Consider the following 20,737-nt stretch of genomic DNA (forward strand, 5'->3'; position numbering starts at 1 on the left):
CAAGGCATGCAAGCTCCACCCCCAGTCGTTCTTAGACTTCTTATTGGGTGAGCAACACAGCCAAGCAACACAGTTGGAGCCTCCCTCCTCCCTGGCCAGCAAGGAGGGAGGGAGAGGAGCTGCTTCCTTTGAAATTTTAGGGACATCATTTAAGGGACATCTATCAATAAGGGACAGCAGCGGGACATGGCGCTAGAATAAGGGACTATCCTTTCAAAAAAGGGACACTTGACAGCTATGGCCAGATAATTTCTTGGGGCCCAAGTTGCTGGAACTCTTAGCTTTAGGTAAGCCAGGCTTTTCAGTGACATAAACCTTGGTATGTAATTAATATGGCAAAATGTTATTAATCATATTCCACATACTACAGAAGTAGGTGTGAGCTCCCAAATGTGCAAAATAACCAGGGAAAATAATCTGTGTTTCTGCATTCTTGTCAGGGCGATGGTAGTGACTAGAACTCAGGTTCCCATTCACACCATACAGTTAAAGCACTATGATATCATTTTGATCAGTCACAAGAGCTGTTTGTTAAGGGTGCTGGGAGTTGGAAGGAGGTCCCTATTCCCCACAGAATGTCAATTCTGAGTGGTTTTTCTGGGGGGTACACATACCCCTAAACATTTTGTGAATCTAAGTTTGGCCTCATTGAGGGGCAGCATTTAAATATGAGCAGGAAAATGAGAGTACCCCTAAATATTTATTTATTTTTTTAGAAAAATGGGTTTAACAATCAATCCCTCTTTACAGCAACTCAAGAGTTGCAGCTCTGTTAAGTGCAACAGGGGCCTCCTGACAACGCTCAGCATCTATAATGAACTACAGCTCCCAGAATTCCTTGGGGGAAGCCATGAGTGCTAAAAGTGCTATCATAGTGTTTTTAAGTGAATATGGCCTCAATAACCCTCACAGCCCACGAAGCTTGGTGAGTGGTGACAGAGTCAGTGTCTTAAGTCAGTGTAACGTTCCTCACGTGCTCAATTGATAATACTGGGGTGGGGGAAACTAGTGTGCCTGTGGTTTTGCCTGCAACTGTGGTCTATTTCTTTAATGAATGAGAGAGAGAGAGAGAGAGAGAGACGCTGTTTCATAACTGACTGGCAGAGCAGCAAATGAAGAAAGCTGGAATTAGGGTGAGGGATCCCCCCAAGGAGCTAACACACAAGAAACTGGAGCAGGCTGAGGGTGGGAAAAAGAGAAAGGGAGGACGAAGCACAAGTGCATAAACGCAGAAGATTTGGGGAGGGTCACATGGCCGCGCGCTGTTTCCTCTGCCCTTGGCTTGCCCTTAATTCTCCTCCTCCTCCTCCAGTTTGGAGCTGCGTTCGCCCACTCCGCTTCTGCCCCGGTGCCTGATTCCCTCGCCTGAAAGGTCCCTTCTCCCCCGGCCCCGGCCTTATCGATCACGTTAATGGTGCTGCTGCTGCTGCAAGCTGCAGCTGCCGGCGCCTGGAAGTGCTGCAGCGTCTCCGGCTCGCCTCCCCTGGAGCTGCATTGCTGTAGCAGCGCGCAGGCACCCACAGAGCCACGGAGCAGCCGGCGAGCCGAGGGGGGAAAGGAGCCGGGCGGCGAGGCCACCTGACCTGCCCCGCGCCGCCTGTGCACATTCCAAAAGCAGCCCGTTCCTAATAAAGAAGCGATGGGGATCCGGCACCGTCTCGCGCGCCTTCGGCTCTCCCTATAAATACTCGCCCTGCAAAGAAAACAAGCTTCGGTTGCTTCTGTCCTGCCCGCCCCAGACTCGGGCTGACCGGCAAAAAACCCAAAGCAAACCTAACCAAAGCAAAACAAACAAAAAGAGAGAGAGCGAGAGCCGCCGCCGCCGCCGCGGGAGGTAAGAGAAGCCAAAGCAACTGCAGCCCGAGAGCCTGAGGCGAGGAGCGCCCCTCCTGCACCCGAGCTGAACCGGCGAGATGCCCCGAGTAGATGCCGATCTCAAACTGGACTTTAAAGATGTATTGGTTAGACCTAAGCGAAGCAGCCTCAAAAGCAGAGCAGAGGTGGGGGCCTTTCCAAACGAGCATGCTTTTTCCCCCTTAATACTTCGCATCTAACTCCGGTAGATAACCTCTTTTTCTCTTGGTTTTTGCATTTCCCAAGTTAACGGGTTAATGAGCGCTGTCTGTCTGCTTCTCTCCCGCCTCTTGTCTTTCCCGCTGCGGCCCCGAATAAAGCAATCCAGACCCCCCCCCCATTTGTTACCTCACGGGTGAGGTTAGGTGGACTCTTGCGTACTAAGAAAAAATCACACGGCAGGCAGCACTCCCCCCCCTCTCCAGTTTCTCCTTTGCAGGAGCTTTTGCCTCCTTGCAAGGAAAAGAGCCCTTGCAAACGTGAAACGTGAGCTCCTCCCTTCCCCCTAAGAACTGCTTGTGCTGTCCTGATAGGGGCATTTGCCTAAAACGTTTTTAATTATTGTTGTTGTTCCTGCTGCGGCTGTTACTTTGCAAGAAAATACAGTGGATGGAAGAAGGTGACCTAGAGTTGTGTAGAACTGTGCTCGGAATTGTTTTGCAGAGAGGCGCGGAGAAACTGCCGGCGTGACACATCATTTGCTGGCTAATGGGTGGACGGGAGTGGGGGGGCGATGACTCAAATTACAAGCCATGCATCGCAAGCCTGCAGTTTCCAGGGAAAGTAATATCAGGGAGAAGCTGTTTTGTGAGGACAAGGCAGGTCAGGACACACATACACAACGGAGGGGAAGGCAGATACTTTTGTGTTTTTGTAAATTGACAGCCAAATTAAAAAAGCGTCCATTTTTATTTATTTTTTGAAACTAGCATGAACTTTTAGCTGTAGCTGTGTATGTATGTGTTTGCAAAGCATCAGTTTATGGGATGTTCGACATCTAAAGCAGATTTAGTTAATTAACTTTTAAATATAAATTGACATTTAAGATCCTATGTTAAAAAAGACTTTGAAAAGGGTGGGTGGAGGGGAAGAATAACTACATCCATGAAGAATAGGTCTGCAACATGGATCTTGCCATGGTGGCTAAATGGAACTTCCATGCTCACAGAAGGAGTGTGCCACTGAATGCCAGTCCCTGGGGGGCAACAGCTAGAGAAAGCTGTTGTGCGCCTGCCTTGTTTAGTTGCCCAATTTGGGTAGCAGGATGCTAGGAATTGATGATGTGCATTTGGTCTGATCCAACAGGTTTCTTAATGCACACGCATACAGTGGTACCTCGGGTTACATATGCTTCAGGTTACAGACTCCGCTAACTCAGAAATAGTGCTTCAGGTTAAGAACTTTGCTTCAGGATGAGAACAGAAATCGTGCTCCGGCAGCGTGACGGCAGAAGGAGGCCCCATTAGCTAAAGTGGTTCTTCAGGTTAAGAACAGACATCCAGAACGATTTAAGTACTTAACCCAAGGTACCACTGTACTCAGGTTTTCTGCTGGAGGTGGGTGGGTGGGAATAGCTTGGTCAGCTGTCAATAAAAGCAGCAATCTTCTTCTTTCTTTATTAAAATCCCTGCAATCTAGTTTGTGGTTGGATAATTCACACCATCATATTGGAACGAATGCTTTGTGACTGCAGGCTGTGTAGAGACATCTGTTCTCTGACCAGCAACCATTGCTACTGGTAAAGGCATTTTCAAAAAAACACTACAGGCATTGTATCTCTGTAACCAGAATAGTGTTGTAGGAAATCCCTCTGGAATTTGGAGTTGCATATCTCTTGACCCAATAGGCTTACCATGACCTACATGGTATGATCTACCTATCAACTTGGAACAACATTCCAAAGATAAGTGGCACTTTTGTATTGCCTATTCCATGGGGTACTGTAAGGACTAAATAAAAGTACCCAGTTGTTTTTTAAATGAGAAAAATAGCTTTAATTTAAAACCAACTTTTTGTAGCCATCGTTAACATAGATTTCAATGGAAGAAAGTTTAGGCTGCTTTAAGATATACATGCCATCAGGTGTTTTGTATCTACACCCAAAGTATTATATGTAATGTTTCCAGCTGCGTATATCATACAAGTAAACGAGCCAACAGCATTTTCCTGCAAAATAAGGCCACATGCTTGTTTATTTTGGTGTAATGGGTAGAGCGGTTATTGCATCCAAGTAAGAATTCAGTCTGTATGTATTTACTTTAGAATAAGGCTTCAATCCAACCCCTATTAATTTAGGCCCTATTTCATTTAGGATTTTCTTCAGAGTAAACATGGTTAGGACTGTGCTGACTTACTTAGAGCAGATCTTTTGAAATAATTTGTGTATGTTAGTCATGACCTACAAGTCCATTGATTTTAATGGGTCTACTCAGTATGATTTAGTTGGCTACCAACTTATGGGTTGTAATTGTGTATAGAATTGGGTGGCATGTTTGTTTAGGATTGACTTCTGTTTTGTTTGCCACATTCCGTTCTGAAACAAAGGAGAATATTCTAAATTAAGGAATATCTGGCTGCCTAGTTTGACCGTACTGCTTATGGTAACATGCAAGTTGCTTTCTTTTTTTTATAATGCATTTTTATTAAAGATTTTCTTGGTTTACAAAAGTATGTGCAATCTCTCTCTCTCTCTCTCCCCCCCCCGTAACATTTTTTACAGATCAGTTTCATTTGATGAGACATTAGGAAGAAGAGGGGGAAAGAGGTGGGGGGGAGGTGAGTGGGGGTGGGGTCAGGTGGCGATGTTTCTATTATACTTAATATATTTGGGGTTTTGTGTCAGCGTTGCTTGTGCAGGTTCTCTGCTATTCACTTGTGTTCCTTTGGTGGTGCAAAAGGTTGGGGTTGGCCTAGGGTGTGGTTGTTTGTTTGTGATTGGCTGTGGTGATCTTTGTTTTCATGTGTGAGTGGGGTGGGTGGGTGTTTTGGATCAGGTTAGCCATTGATTTGTATGCTGTTGATGGATTTTTGTCATTGTCTTGTTGGGCTGTGTATGTGATAAAGGGGAGCCAACAATTTCACAACGGTAGAAGGTAGAGAAAATGTGGGAATTTAGCCACAGAAGTTATGGGTAATTAGAGTAACTCTTAATATGCTGCTTCTCTCTCGGGAAAAGGAACACTAGCTACTGATTATTTGTATAATTCATAGGGGATTCTTCATGGTCCACAAGCTAGCTCTCAGATGTATGGGATAAGAGTGGGGAAGGCAGGTGTGATCCTGCTCTTAGTTCAGGCATCCCCAAACTCGGCCCGCCAGATGTTTTGGGACTACAATTCCCATCATCCCTGACCACTGGTCCTTTTAGCTAGCGATGATGGGAGTTGTAGTCTTAGATGTTGAGGATATTAAAAGGGGAGAATGCTGCAAAGCAGGGACCCAAGAGCTTGTATATATATGTGGGTAACAAATATTTTAAACCTTTTCAACTCAGCCATTTATATTTGGTTGGCTATTGTATTAATTCTAGGTATCACTTTACTCATGAGTTAAGAGGGAGGCAGACATTATGCCCCCCTCTGTGACTTCTGTTTTCTTTTAATTCCTGACTTGTAAGGATGAGCCTATGTTGCTGCCAACAAAAAATCAGAGAGGTTGGGGAGACATTGGATACAGGTTCTGCTTGTAATGAATGAGGTCCAGCATTATACAATTACCTATTAATTATTTATTTGGGAGATGCATAGTCTGCTTATCAATACACTGCTTTTCAAGGTAGAGAACAGCAGTTAGCAGAAAATATAATAGTGTTTTCACATCATCTTGGCTAATAGGCCGAGAAGCGATAACAATAAAACCATCCCAAAACTGAGGCAGAGCAACAAACAAAACCATTAGGCATATTAAACAGCAACAGCCTATTTAAAAAGACAAACCTATAAAGGTTGTTTAAAAGAGGCAATGTCTTGTATGGAACAGGCAGCTGGTTCTATAATCTGTGGACCACCAGGCTAACTGATGATTCAACTGAGCTGGATTTTATTAAGTACATATGGAAAAGATGCTCTCTCAAGTTACCTGGTGGGTGGAGTATAAAGCGGGATAAAAGTAAAAACTGAATTTATCCTGATAGTAAATTGGCAACCAGTGTAGCTCACATAAAATTAGTATTGCTTCCTGCATCTAAGCCCTGTAATCGAACGTGGCTGTTGTATTGTGGACCAGTCACAACTTGTGAACAGGCTTGAAGTGTGGCTCTCTGTATTGCAGTTTGGATGGAAGGTTACTAGGACATGCAGTATGAGGGTCAAACAATTCTCTTTCATGAATAGGGGTAAGCTATTGAAAAGGCCAAGGCTGATAAAATGCATTCCTGGCCAGTTTAAGCATCCAGAAGGAGACCTTGATCCCATACAGCAAACAGTCCTAACTGGGGAATGCGAACCCTTTGGTAGCATTTGCTAAGACCCGTTGGTGTCTGTGTGTTGATGGTAGAGATATGCATTAAAGGCCTTCGTTCAGCCCATTTGTGGGCAGGGAAATTGGGGGCCATTTCACCAAATTTGTATAGAGTGAGAAGAAATATTGCAACAATTATTGGGGATGGAGCTTACCATTAGTGGTGGCACTAGCACGGCTTTTTTGCTTTTTTCCTAAAGGTTTGTTGTTGTTGCTACTTTTCATGCTCCATAATGACATTGGGCTGGTGATTCCAGCACATTGTGTGTTGGAGTGCCAAGTCTCAATTTTTTTTTAAAAAGGTGAAGAATATTTGGCGAAAACTATTCAAAGTGGGCATTTCCAGCTCAGCTCTAGGTGACTTTGAGAATTTCAGGTCTTTAACTTACATTAGACCAGTCAACAGCTTAAATGGGATGTAGTAGAAAACTAGAAAAAAGGAACTTGATTTGACCATCTTGAGGACATGTTCCTAATTGGATAAGCATTAAATCTGGGATTGGCTTACTTAGAAATACAATTTTGCATTTCCTTCCTTTTATGTTTACAATCTTAGGCCTCAATTCTACATTTAGTGAATCCGCCCCCCCCCCCAACTGAATAGCGTATTAAAGCTGTATTTCTTTGCTGGTACAAAAGACTGATTAAAATATGCATTTATTTTTTTACAGGTGGATCTTATGCGTACTTTCACATTCCGTAATTCTAAGCAAACCTACACTGGGATCCCCATTATAGTAGCAAATATGGACACCGTAGGCACTTTTGAAATGGCACAGGTTATGACTAAAGTAAGTGCTTTTTAATTCTCCTGCAAAACGGAAAGAAAAATAAAACCCTGAAGTGTGTTACCTGAGCTGGTCCATTGTTTCCAAAACAAACAAACAAAAAACATAGTTGAAGCAAAATAATTTTAGATTCCAGTTTTCTTTTGACTTGCATGTGTTGCAAATAGGCAAAGTAGGAGCAAAGTCAAGTACTTCTAAATATCTGTTAAACCATGGATATGACAACAGTGTCTCATACTGAATGTAAACAAATTGAGAAAAAGACTACAAATTGAAAGTGGAGACACTATATGTGCTTTTCTTTATTTGCTTGTTTTGTTACACAATAAAATCTTTAATAAAAACTAATTTAAATAAAAAAAATAAGATCCCATAACATATTCTTGCTTTGTAGCCATGTAGTCCTTTTGTGTGCGTTGCTGCCTGAGATTGTAGGGTAATACCTGCTTTCTTTTTTTCTAGTATGCAATGTTCACTGCAATTCACAAGCATTACTCTCTGGAACAGTGGGAGCTGTTTGCAAGCAATCACCCAGAATGCCTAGAGGTATATTTTCACACTATTAATTATTAAGTGCATTTACTGCTTTCTAAACTTGGGAGTTTGGGGAAAAGCTGCACACATACAAAATGGAAAAAGAAGAAAACAACATGTATTGGTTGCAAGAAATGGTTTTGTAAGGGGAGCAGTGTCTTTCTTAAAATAATTGTGCTAAGTGGTTTATTCAGCATTCCTATGGGGAATATAATATATATATAATAGAACCATTACAAAGAAAGCTTAGCTGTAGAAAATGTTCATAAAAGTTAGGGGGAAAGTGTGTTAACAAAACTTTCTCCAGTAAACTAAGAATGAATGCATGGGCATAGCCAGGATTTGTGTTGAGGAGGGGGCAGGACTTTTGTTAGGGGGGCAGGACCAACATGTTTGGTCAGTTAGTTAAGTATTTATATTGTTTTACTTGATGGGGGGGCAGCTGCCCCTATGCCCCCCTTGCCTACGCCCATGAATGAACATCTTTGAATAACATTACAGCAAGGGGGAACAGTTATGAGATTTTTAATAGAATGTTGGCAGTGAAATTGAAATGGATGAAATAGGTATGGTTGCATTTCAACAAAATTAGACTGGAGCCAAGGAACATAATTCTGTAAAGTCAAACCAGGACTGGCAAACATATATTTGATGCAGCAATTTTAATCAGCCCAAATGTCATTATGATAGATTATGAAATTCTTTCTGAAACAGCATGCACTTTGAGAATTAGGGCCCAGGCAATAAGATAGAAGACAGATAACAGTGCGAAAGAAAGATTCCCTGAAAACTTTGGTAATACTTGTGATAAAATACTCGGGGGGGGGGGGGAATGGGATGTTCTGGGACATTTTTTTCAGAGCAGGATGAAGATACCATTTGCCAGGGCACCAGCATCACTGAAGTGAATGAGGTGATAATGAAGTTTTCAAGTTTGTGTCAGATTAGCATAGAGTAAGTTAGAGAGTGAGGAAAATAATCCAGGCAGGCTAGATATGTATTTCATTTTATTTGATGGCACTAGCCTAGTGAAGCTGCCTTATACTGAGACAGGCTGTTGTTCTATCTAGCTCAGTATTGTTTACCATGACTGGTTCCACTCTTGTTTTACTTCAAGTTGTTTTTTAAATGCCCTCTTCCAGTGAGTAGGAAATTCAATTCCAAGTTCAGTTTTGCGTGATGGTGTGTTGAGGAAATAAGAGGGCTTAAATCCTGTTGATCCATAGCTTCACCATCATATCCCAGCACACCCTTGAATTGCCCAGTTTTCCCCAGTGCTGACAAATGAATATTTGTGGCAGGACTCCTTCTGAAGTCTTCTGCTAGGGAGACCTCCAGTGGTGCGAATGCCATCCTGCTGGTGGCCTCCCTCCGTCATGGCAGAGCACCACTTAACACTGCTGCCAGTGGCTCCATAGCTGGCCTTTGGCTGCCTTTTGGGTTGCTATGATACCCATCTTTAAACTGTGGCTTAATATCCTGGCTTCTGGGTATGCTGTTAACTGTAGTTCGCACATAATGTGAAGCTATGGCTAACTTACAAGCCAAATCCTGGCTTGTTTTGGAATGACAGAAGTGGCTAGAAAATATGCTTGTTTGCCGCAGATGGAATATTAAAAACAGCTTGAAAAGAAAACTAAAATAGAAAACAGTGTACAGTAGTCAAGACAATGTTGTAAAGGACCAGGGGAGTGGAAAATGAACTAAGAAAGAGTTTGGATATGGGACAGAAGCTACCAACAATTTTTCTTTGCCAACATCACTGAACACAAACAAGAGTTTTTATAGATAGAAAAATTTTAAATGGGAAAGAAAGGAGGACAAAGTGTTACGTGCTCCAGAGGAATGAATATCATGCATAGATTAGCAGACTGCATAACTAGGAATGGAAGATTTTGATTAATTCTCAGACCACAGTTCCAAGCTCCAGAAACAAATTCCAACTTCTCTTACATTGCACTCGATCTTCAGATTTGGCCAAATCTCTTCCCCCAGCCTGGAGGTATACACTAATATTTTATGGTCCCAGTTGGCTTCCTCTCTCAAATAGATGCACAGAAAATGCTCTTGACCTCGTTTCAATAAAAGCTGCTGATGATCACTCCCTCCCTCTCTTTCCAGCATGTAGCTGTGAGCTCAGGCAGTGGCATGTCCGACTTTGAGAAGATGACCAGAATCATAGAGGCAATTCCCCTTATCAAGTACATTTGCCTGGATGTGGCCAATGGTTATTCAGAATACTTTGTGGAGTTCGTGAAAGCTGTCCGCATCAGATTCCCCAAGCACACAATCATGGTAGGTGTGATGAGGAAAGTGGAGAGGTGGATGGGTTTAATTCGGTGAGATGTTTTCTTGATTCAAATAAGCGTGTTTCATGGAGGATGGCCTGGTGAAGAAGAGGACAGGGTTCCTGCATCTGTAATAGTTGTATAGAAGAAGGAATTTCAGCAGGTGTAGCTTGTCACCTGGCCACTCCAGTTTCAGGCCATGCAACTACTGCAGTCCCACTATTTCCACAGAATTGAATTCTTTATGCATCCTTCTATTAAATATCACTATTGCTGTCATTCCCATTCCCAAGAATGGGTTCCCAACATTAGAGCGCAGTAGCTATGATTCAGCAATGTGACTTGGAGAAAAGGGGCTGTAGCTGGAGTGTTAGAGCAGATGATCTGCATGAGGAAGCTCCCAGGTTCAATATCCAGAACCTTGGAGAGCTGCTGCCAGTCGGTGCAGACAGTACTAGGCTTGATGGACCAAGGATCTAGCTTCCTAGGCTGTTCAGCCATGTTCTTTTTCAGCCCACGCCCCCTGTTGAACTGCAGAGCATTATTAAACTCAAGGGATTTTTGAAAGCTGCTTCTTGGCAAGAGGATTTGGCGATGGGGGAATGCTACGTTAAACTACAAAGTTTATGCATAGTTATGGATAATGATGTGTTGTAGGTTGCCTAGAGTGGAATTGCAGCATAGCGCTAAGGTAGATGTTCCATCAGCACAAGGATTTCTGCTTGTGAAATGGAACGTTCTCCCTTTCCCTTCTCCCCATGTGCCTCCTAAAACTGTTATAGGTGTCCCCCTCCCCCAGTGTCCTCAAGGAGCAAAATGTCTTTGGTTGATCCAGGGCATAAGGTAAAGGTAAAAGGTACCCCTGCCCGTACGGGCCAGTCGTGTCCGACTCTAGGGTTGTGCGCCCATCTCACTTAAGAGGCCGGGGGCCAGCGCTGTCCGGAGACACTTCCGGGTCACGTGGCCAGTGTGACGAAGCTGCTCTGGCGAGCCAGCACCAGCGCAGCACACGGAAACGCCGTTTACCTTCCCGCTATAAAGCAGTACCTATTTATCTACTTGCACTTAGGGGTGCTTTCGAACTGCTAGGTGGGCAGGAGCTGGGACCGAAAGATGGGAGCTCACCCCGCCGCGGGGATTCGGGGTTTTACCCACAGCACCACCCACGTCCCAGGGCATAAGTTGGCACACATATCCTATTACAGTAATCACCCCCCCCCCACACACTTTAAATGAGTGTGGTTGTTTCGGAAATAAACTCAATTTCTTCATATAAACAAAACTGTATATGGAATTATTGAATAACAACACTAATAACAATAATCCCGTTAACCCAAGCATTTGTTCAGTGTTTCTTTCAATTTTGGATTGATGTTCTTGCCTGTGTTTCAGGCAGGTAATGTGGTGACTGGAGAGATGGTGGAAGAACTTATTCTATCCGGAGCAGACATTATCAAAGTTGGAATTGGACCAGGTAAGCTGATTGGCAGTGCACAGTGAGAGTGCAGTTTTATATTTATGTGCCTGGGATGCTTGTTTCTGCATTCATGTATATTTATTCTCTGAGGATTTATTTATTTTCCTATAATAATCCTGTGGACCTGGGTAGCCATTACTCACCTTGATGCTGGTATAGTCTAATCTTGCATTCCATAACCGGGTGCTCCTTTTTCCATTTGAATATGGGGTTCAGAGCAAAAATGATGAAGCTACAGAGAGTTTGGGTTGAGGAGATTGTGTTCCCCCTGCTAAGTTGCCTTGATTGTCTCCTGCCAGAAGTCTGATTTGCCCAATAGCGCTTGGCAGATTGCATCTTCTGAGCCTTAGATCTCCATATCTGAAATGGAACCGGTAGTATCCTGTTTTGCTGGATCGCTATAGGATGAATAAAACAAGGATTGCCATGTACTTTAAACACTAAAACTGCCATAGAAATGAACGAATGAGAATAAATAAATCACCACCAGTGATTTATTTATTCTCATGTGCCTAGTGATCAAGCTGTGCTATAGTGTTTCAATGCCATGAAATAAATTGCCCATCTTTCAAAATTAAAAACACCTTCAACCAGAGGTTTTCAAGCTTTTTGATTCCACGCCTTCCTTGGCCAACTGGGCTCAGGAGCCCAGTTATGTCACCCCTTGTCCAAAGAGCTGGCAGCCTCTCACCCTTTTTCAAACAGCCTCCTTTGTGGAGTGTTCTCCTCCTCTTTTTCCTTGGAAGTCCTCTGGGCAGTTGCTGTTGCCGCCCCTGGTCTCTGAGCCCCCCCCCACCCCCAAAAGAGGTGCCTCCTCACACTGTCTCACAGGGGCCTATGACTTGTCTGACCATTGCCAGCAGCAAGGTTTGGTGGACTGGCTTGGCTCCCTCGCCTGCTTGCTTGCATGCTCTGAGGCTGCCTCAGCTCCTGGCAACCAGCACCCCCTGGCCAGCCCCAGACGCACCATTCACCTGCGGAGCTTGTAGCCAGGGCTACTGCAACAAAGAGCCGTGCAAGCCTTTGGGAGGCAGCGACATGAGAGGGCATCAGAGGAGGGAGGGAAGGAAAGAGGGACACAGGCCAGTGTTGCCCATGGCACTCCTGACCATCCTTCAAGGCACATCAGGGTGCCATGGCACACTGGTTGAAAACTACTGGCTTAAGCTGTACAAGTTAGCCATTTTTTGGAAACGGTGGCTCATCTACCCAGACCTCTTCATCCATATGAATTGGAGGGGAAACCTCTTTCCTGATGTCCTATCATTTTTAGGCAGAAATTAGTAGGCTCATCTTATTGTTTCACTTAGATTGAAAGCCTGTGGTGAGCTAGAGTGACCCCAGTGCCCGTTTTCCTGCCTGTAAAAGTCTTTAGAAACCTTACTTCCTTAAGCCCAGAAATAAGACATCAATGTAAGCCAAGCATAGTTTGAGCTGATGTAGGCGTAACACTTCCAATTTATTAACCATAGATCAGGAGGAGGCTGCATCTTTTCTTTTTTTTTTTAAATAATCTTTATTAAAGTTTCAAAAGGTTACAAAAAAAAACAAAACAAAAACACACACAAAAATAACACAAAACACAACATAAAAAAAAAAAAAAATTCCACCTTTTAAGTCTCATTTTCAATAACTTCTTTTCATGGCTTCCCCACGCCTCCCCTTATTGTATTCCAACTCCGATTGTTTATTCAAGCAAGTTTTTATCCTTAATGTCCTAATCATAATTTATTAATTTACTTAGCCATAAATTATTAATGTGATTCTTTATAATAATTTTAAACCTTAATTCATTATTATCCATTAATTTAGATTATTTAACAATTTTTAGAATATATACCTTAATCATACATAAAAAGAGATAAAAAAAAAAAGAGCTATAAAAACAAATAATAAAATACCTTCCCTAAGATTGTCCCTAATTCCCATCCACAGATTCCCCATTCTTATAATAATAAAGAGCATATAGTTTTACACTGTAAAATAAAAATCAGGCCCCCTTTGGACTTCTAAACCCCACCCTTCTCTTCCCGGTTTCAATCCCAAACCAAAGTCCAATTAGTCCATCTTTTTAGCCTGGTGACCTTACGTCCGAGGCTCTCGGATCTCTCTCAGTCCCTTTCCGCCGGCTTCTTCGAAAATCTTTCATATTGAACACCCCAGGTCGGGGAAGTACCTTCTCCATGTTAACCATATTTCTTCCAGCAAGGCCTACTTGTTTAGAGGTGGAGCTCCAACTCTTTTTCTTAAGTCTATATGTCCCAAATAATCCAGTTTTCATCTTAGTCAAATTGGAATTCTTCTTGGCAGGTCTCCGGCTCTCTTTTATCTTCTGTAACTTTTCAGCCACCCCTTCTTTCTGCTCCTCCTGTTCAGCTGATGTCTTAGTCTTTGGTTTCTTTTCTTGTCCAGCTGCCTGTGTTTTGAGCATCAAGTCCCTTTCCAACTCAGTAGGTATATTTTCTGTTGACTTCGGTTTCGTAGGACTTGTAGACAAAACATGGCCTTGCTCTATCCTCTCTTGCAGCTTTCCCATGAGAAAAATAAGCTCTTGCAAGTCAGCTCGTATTTCCCGACCTAGTTCCATTCTTGTAATATCCAAGAATCCCCTCTAGAGGGATTCTAGTTACTTAGTATTTCTTTTCCCTTCCGATCCAAAAAATCAAGTTTATTTGTATCAGTCTTTCTTTACTTTCAATATTTTGTAGCAGTATAGCCGGTTAGAATTTAAGCTTTGATTTTTCCAGCTTTGACAGCTAATTTGACAGCTGTCAAAAGTTTTCTATAAATCCTCTGCAGGCTCTTTTCACGGGTTACTCCCGGGCTTGAGAAAGGTGGTACTTAGTCCAAATATTAAACTTTTGTCCTCCGGCACATTAGCTTAGTCCTTTAAATCTGTGGAATTTATATCTTTTATCGAATTACCCCAATTCTTCACGCAACCTTAGTTGACAGCTCCTTGCTTCAAACTGTTTACAATAAGGGGGGGGCGGACTTCCCTTTTTTTCACCTCCCCCGCTCGTGCCAAATTCATAATCAAATTATTTGTAATCCAATTTCCCAATTACTCACGGGTTGTTGTTCTTGATTTTAAGTCCAAATTTTAATAGGAAGAAGTCAGCGCTCTCCGACAAATGGCATGCGGCTTCGCTCGGCAGGGGAAGCAGAAGACTCACAGCACCACGCCACTCCCCGGCACCCGTTCCGTAGCCTTTAAAAAGGCTCCTTCGCGAGTCGGGAGGGCGCTTAACGATGCCCGCCGAGTCACCATGTCCACGGGCTCCTATGCCCGTGGTTTTTGAGGGTCCCCGTGTCGCCGGCACGGCAAGACCCAGCCCCTGTCAAGCCGATTCCCTCCGGAGCTCGGAGGGAATCCGCCATTAGCCGATCGCGCTAACCCGGAAGTCCTTAAGCCCAGAAATAAGACATCAATGTAAGCCAAGCATAGTTTGAGCTGATGTAGGCGTAACACTTCCAATTTATTAACCATAGATCAGGAGGAGGCTGCATCTTGGCCTGCTCCCACCCCCCACCCCCCCACATATCAATTTCCCTACCCTTCCATTGCCAGCTCTTAAAAAATCATGCGTTCTAATGGCACTTGCAGGATTAAGAGGGAACTCTGGTTAGCATTAACCACCAGTATTGCTGATGCAATTCTTAACTGTAGTAAAAGCTTGCAGAGGAAGGGCAGAGGGATTTTGTACAGAAGAGGGAAGGGGATGTGCAACATTGTGACCTCCTGTCCATTTCTTAAACGTGGCCAAGACGTTGGGGGGAATGCAAAGCTTTTGGCAGGGTTCTCAGTTATATTTGGTTTAGTAACCTGTTTAAATGTAGGCTAGATGATGCCACCACGGTCAGGTGGATTAGCAGCTGGTTGGCAAACTGGACATAAAGAGTGGTAATCGGTGGTTCCTCATAAAACTGGAGGAAGGTTCCAAGGGCATTTTGAATTCTATTGGGCACCTTCTGTGGAGTCAGGTGCTTCTCCTGCAAGTAAAAATTTGGTGTGCCAGTTGAAAAGGAAAGAATCTTGCAGCTGTGTGGGCTGTCATAATGACAGAGCTGCTCCCACAGGGGAGAAAGACACCGGTGGTTTCACCTGCCCTAATCTACAAGATACCATAGCTTTGGTTTCATCTTTCCATCTGTTTGTTTTCAATGTCTAGGATCTGTGTGCACCACTCGGATAAAAACTGGTGTGGGTTATCCACAGCTGAGCGCAGTGATTGAATGTGCAGATTCTGCTCATGGACTGAAGGGGCATATAATATCCGTAAGTATGATCTGCAGGAAATGCCATAAATAAGGCAGGGTTATAGAATGACATCCCAACAAGAAGATGTTTAAGGAAACCCTTTCCGCAGTCATCTCTGACCTCTTGAGACCTCTTGAGCTCAGGGGTGTTTCAAAGGCATGAGTTAGAAACTCTGGCTCCTAACTTCCAACTGCTCAGAAATAGACCTTTGAGTCATGCCTTTGTGTCCAGTAGTTCAACCCCGTTTTGTGAACTGACTCCTTAGGTAGCAAAATAGTCTGTGAAAGTGCATATCTAATTTATGCTTTCCAAGAGAAGAGGGATGTGTAGCAGCTTGGTAAGGAAAAAGAGCCTTAATCAAAAAATAGATATGAGGTTGAGGTGCCATGAAGTTGACGTTCAAGGTTTTGATGAGTTCCAGTTTCACAAGGAAGTGAAATATCTTTATTTTCTAAGGAGCACCCATGTTCTAAGTTGTCAAGCCACCCACAGGGACAGCGCACCCCGTTTTGCCACTGGAGGTGAAATGGGATCTGCTTCCCCACTCCACCCTGCCACTCACCCTGCCTCTGCGCCACCTGCCTCTGCCAGCGCCACTGCTGCACCACCCGCTCCGCTGCTGTGCCACCCTGCCGGTGAAGTTGTATTGGCTCTGATTCCCTCTGAGATCTTGAGAGATTTGGGTGAGATCTCACCAAAAATGGCACCAATGCCGGCACCGCTTCTCCAGCAGAGCAGGTGAGGCAACTGCAGAAGTTCCGCTTTCTGTCACCTGAGGTGGCTGCTTCATTCCGCCTCATGGCTGGCCCTGGCCACTCACAATTTGAATTTCATATGGAAAGAGTGCTATTTAACAAACACAGCACATTACACATTTTAAATAAGTTTCCAAGACTTCTACGATATGTCTTTAGGAAGAACACCAATTTATGCCTAGGTCTCCCAAAGGCCTTTTCCCCTTGGTTATCTGGTGTTTGCATTAGATGAAGCTTTGGTGTTGTTTGGTTTCTTCCTGAAGTTATTTGTGCCCGTTAATGTGTCTGTGATTGAAATAAGACTAAACAACTGTCTCCTCTTACTTTTCTGCCCCTTTGAAGCAGACACAACTGAATCTCCTATTTCATAAACCCTGCTGGTTTTTAGGACAACAAAAAAGATTATTTTTCACAAGTTCCTATTTCCTCACCTGAGCTAGTTTTCCATGTCAGTTCATATTTTTGCAGATAAATAATATAAGGGCCTTCATACCCTTTTAAAATGCCAGATGAGGAGCCAAATCTTTTACGTATCTGTCAGAATTGTAAAGATTGTCTCAAAAGAAGAATTGGTAACTCTATAGTTGCTTTTGTTGTAAGTGGTTGGACTCTGATGACTGCTTGGGCATTCAGATCCCCTAACAGCCCACTGGTAGAATGCATGATCAATCCCTGGCATTTCTAGTTAAAAGAATCAGGTTGGAGGTCATGGGAAACTAAGAGACCAGTCAGCTTTGGCTAGTCAACAGTTGAGAATACTAAGCTAGTCAGGCAGATAATCTGGTCTAGTATAAGGCAGCTTCTTGACATATGAGAGATATTTTCTTCTGTTACTGACTGTAATTTTTGCATCTCATTGCCATTCAACTCCCACTTCATATTTTCTCTGTGTGCATGTATGTCTATATGCATTGTTACAAAAGTAATGTTCCACCCCCACACTCTGCAAGATTCCCGGGGGGTTCCAGGCACTCACCCAGGGTCTGTGTTGTTTTGGAGAATAGAGACATGGCAGAGACTGTTGTAGCTTTAAGAAATATGGTTTATTCACTTAGTTACACCTTCAGCATGCGTGGAGGGAGTCCAGTTCTCACAGTATGGTCATTTCAAGAGGGTCTTGTCCCCTCAGTGATGCAGCCCTGGAGTCCAAGGCATCTCTCCCAGCCAGCCTTCACAAGATAGATCCCTGTCTTTCTTCTCCCTCTCTTCTTCCCAGCACACCATGCTCAAAACTCTCCTGTCACTTCGAACCCACACCCCACCACTGTGGCAAGTTGGCAACCTCTGTCTGCCCAGGCTCAGGCTCTCAGATGGGCTATCAACCCATTTTGTCATGTTAATGCCTCTATCTCAGGTGAGGCCCTGGCTTGGGAAGCAATCTTAGCCTGTACTTTTCCACTGACCTCCAATCTTCCCCTCAATACTCCAGATAATCAAAATCCTACCATTTATTAATTTATAGTGTTTAGGGGGGGTCGCCCAAATCTATAACAGTATATATTTCTGAATGAAGTAGGCTTTAGTTCTTGAAATATTTCACATGCCATAAGGCTCTTTGTGCCGCAGCAGACTAAGCCAGCTACCCTCTGAAAATGTTCTTCTGTGATGATCTGTTATTTGGTCCAAACCTGTAGCAAAAAGCCAGAGTAATGATGGAAAAGCTACCCAGTTAGTTCCTATTTGGTTTCCTCCTATGGCAGCTCAGCAAAGAACCAAGGAGTCAGCCATCATACTTTGTAGTGAGCCCCAGCTACTTAGGCTGAAAGGACAAATTGCTGGAGACACGTGACCTGCTGTGGAAAAGAGGCAACCTCAGAGTCCCTGCATCTTCTAGTAACGTGTCTTAGAGCAAAATATGTTCATGTCATTGTACTCTAGTATTCACCATCTCTGCTCCACTTTCAGTGTTCGAAACTCCCATTGTTCTAGGCGCATTTTGCAACAGGGAATTTCATGAGGGCAAGCATTTTCTGAGCTCTGGGCACAGTACTGAGCCTAAGATTTCAGATTAAAACTGCAGAGTGGAAGGAAAGGAGGACCTTTTTCTGCCTTCCCACTCCCAGCTACTCTCTGAAGACTGGAGAAGAGACCCTCTTAAGAATATTAGCATGGTGGGCAGGGGAAGGACTAGACCAGGGGTCTGCAACCCGTGGCTCCGGAGCCGCATGTGGCTCTTTTACACCTTTGCTGCGGCTCCGGGGCGGATACTAGCGAGGGGAGGAGGCGCATTGTGCGCTGTACTGGCTGTGACGTCGCATGGGGGCGGTGCGTGCGTTAGTCAAGCACCGTCCCGTCACCTTCCCGCCCGCCCGCTACATTGTAAGGGGCATGTACGCTGGTCACTGCATTGAAAGGGGGCATGTACGCTGGTCACTGTTTTGAAGGGGAGTGAAGAACACACACACACAAAAAGGTAACTTGTTAATTTAACGTTTATTTCTATGAGGAGGAGTAATTCTGAGAGGTCAAACAAAGAAATAATAAAAAAAAGTGACAAAAAAGTTATTTTTATAATGACGAGTTTTGCGGCTCCCAGTTTTCTTTTCTTCGGAAACGGGTCCAAGTGGCTCTTTTTGTCTTAAAGGTTGCAGACCCCTGGACTGGACCATGTGAAAAATGAACATAGTATTTTAGCTGCAAGTTCATTTATTTTCATCTTTGTATTCTTGTTATAAAAAATAGTGCCTAGACATTCCATTGTTGCGCCCATAACCTAGGTTTAAGGTGCCACTTAGCTCCTAGCTTTCATATCTGTTTCTGACACTTTATAAGGAAAAGTGAAATATACTCAGAGTCGCAAAGTGATTTCATGCTCTTTATTCAGCTCATAGTGGTGAGGAGGAATGAATAAATGTCCCCTCACAGTATCTGCTTTATATACATTATTTACACAATGGGCTGCACATGATTGGCTAATTCTGGAATTCTACTGTAAGCCAATCAGGTTGTGGATTCACTTCTATCTGGAGCAGGATTGGGTGGTTCCTGCCAACCAATCATACTGCTGCATTGTTCTAGGACCAATCAGACTGCTGCATTCTGAATCCTATTGTTCTAGGACCAATCAGACTGCTACAGTTTGGATCCTATTCAACTCAGTACATAACACCCCTCCCCTCTAAGTTCCAGTCCTGCCCGGGAGGTCGCATTCATAGTCCTCAAGGTATGCCGGCGGCCTACGTGTGCGTTGTGGCCTGGGGTGTTCCCTGGTCCGGGCTCCGGGTTCTGGCTCGTGTTCCAAGGATGCTGGCTGTGATGCGGCTGTTTGGTCTGGTGCAACCGGCTCGCTCAGTCGTGGTTCTGGTTCCGGTGTCCTTTCGGCCTCACGGGTCCTCTCTGTATTTACTGATTCTGCCTCTCCTGCTGGCCCCTCCTGCTCTATGGGCCTCACTGCCCCGCTGTTCCCTTGGGACTCCTCTGACCTGTCCTCCTCCTGGTTTTCTCCCGGGAATCGTCGCCGTATCTGGTCGCAGTGGCGGCGCCAGCATTGCCCCCCATCCGTTAGCACCTCGTACGACACGGGGCCAGTGACCCTGGTGATTGTGGCGGGTACCCATGCTGGGCCTGCCCCAAAATTCTTTGCGTACACTGGGTCCTGGGCCTCGAAGGTCCGGGGGTTCCTGCCTTCCCCCACCACTACCTCATCCTGAGCTCTATCGGGGTGAAGGCGGTCCAATCTGATTGCAAGGCGCCGACCCATTAGTAGTTCAGCGGGGCTCCGGCCAGTCGTTGAGCTGGGGGTGCTGTGCTGTGCTAGAAGGAATGTGGCAAGGCGGTACTCCCAGTCCCCTTGCGTCATGCGGCGAAGGGTGTCCTTGGTGGTCCGCACCATGCGTTCTGCTTGGCCATTGGTGGCAGGGTGGAACGGCGCCGAACGGATGTGGCGGATGGCGTTCTGCGCTGTGAAGGTTTGGAATTCTCCTGACGTAAATGCAGTCCCGTTGTCTGAGACGAGAGTGTCAGGGAGCCCGTGGGTTGCAAACAGCCTGCGTAGTACCCGGATGGCTGCGGACGTGGAAGTGGACGGTACCAGTGCGACTTCCAGCCATTTGGTGTAGGAGTCCACCACTATGAAGAATGTTTTCCCCTGAAAGGGGCCAGCAAAATCCACATGCAGGCGTGACCATGGTGCTCGGGCGGACTCCCAGGACTGGACTGGGGCCCTTGGGGGATCTGGGCGGGATTCTTGGCAGGCCTGGCAGTGTTTGACCCAGGCCTCTATCTCTCCATCGATCCCCGGCCACCACACATAACTCCTGGCAAGGGCCTTCATTCTTACTACCCCTGGATGTGTCTCGTGTAGGGCTGTGAGGACCCTTTTG

The 20,737-nt window shown here is 44.7% G+C and overlaps 1 protein-coding gene across 5 annotated transcripts in view; it reads left to right on the forward strand.

Moving 5' to 3' along the window:
• The first annotated feature begins 266 nt into the window (after positions 1–266).
• The window catches only part of GMPR (guanosine monophosphate reductase), a 29,588-nt gene continuing 9,117 nt past the window's right edge, over positions 267–20,737 (forward strand). The window contains exons 1-6 of one of the 5 annotated variants that reach the window (XM_081015310.1): positions 267–287; positions 6,984–7,103; positions 7,563–7,646; positions 9,756–9,929; positions 11,315–11,396; positions 15,572–15,678. In XM_081015310.1, coding sequence (XP_080871436.1) covers positions 6,993–7,103; positions 7,563–7,646; positions 9,756–9,929; positions 11,315–11,396; positions 15,572–15,678 — 558 coding nt within the window. In that variant the 5' untranslated portion in view covers positions 267–287; positions 6,984–6,992. Of the gene's footprint in view, positions 288–799; positions 926–1,014; positions 2,001–2,547; positions 2,677–6,983; positions 7,104–7,562; positions 7,647–9,755; positions 9,930–11,314; positions 11,397–15,571; positions 15,679–20,737 lie in introns of those variants that run through there. The other 4 variants (XM_081015307.1, XM_081015308.1, XM_081015306.1 and 1 more) reach the window with 4 other exon arrangements.

The sequence above is a fragment of the Podarcis pityusensis genome (assembly GCF_964106645.2).
Source record: "Podarcis pityusensis genome assembly, chromosome: 7".
Taxonomy (NCBI): Eukaryota; Metazoa; Chordata; class Lepidosauria; order Squamata; family Lacertidae; genus Podarcis; species Podarcis pityusensis.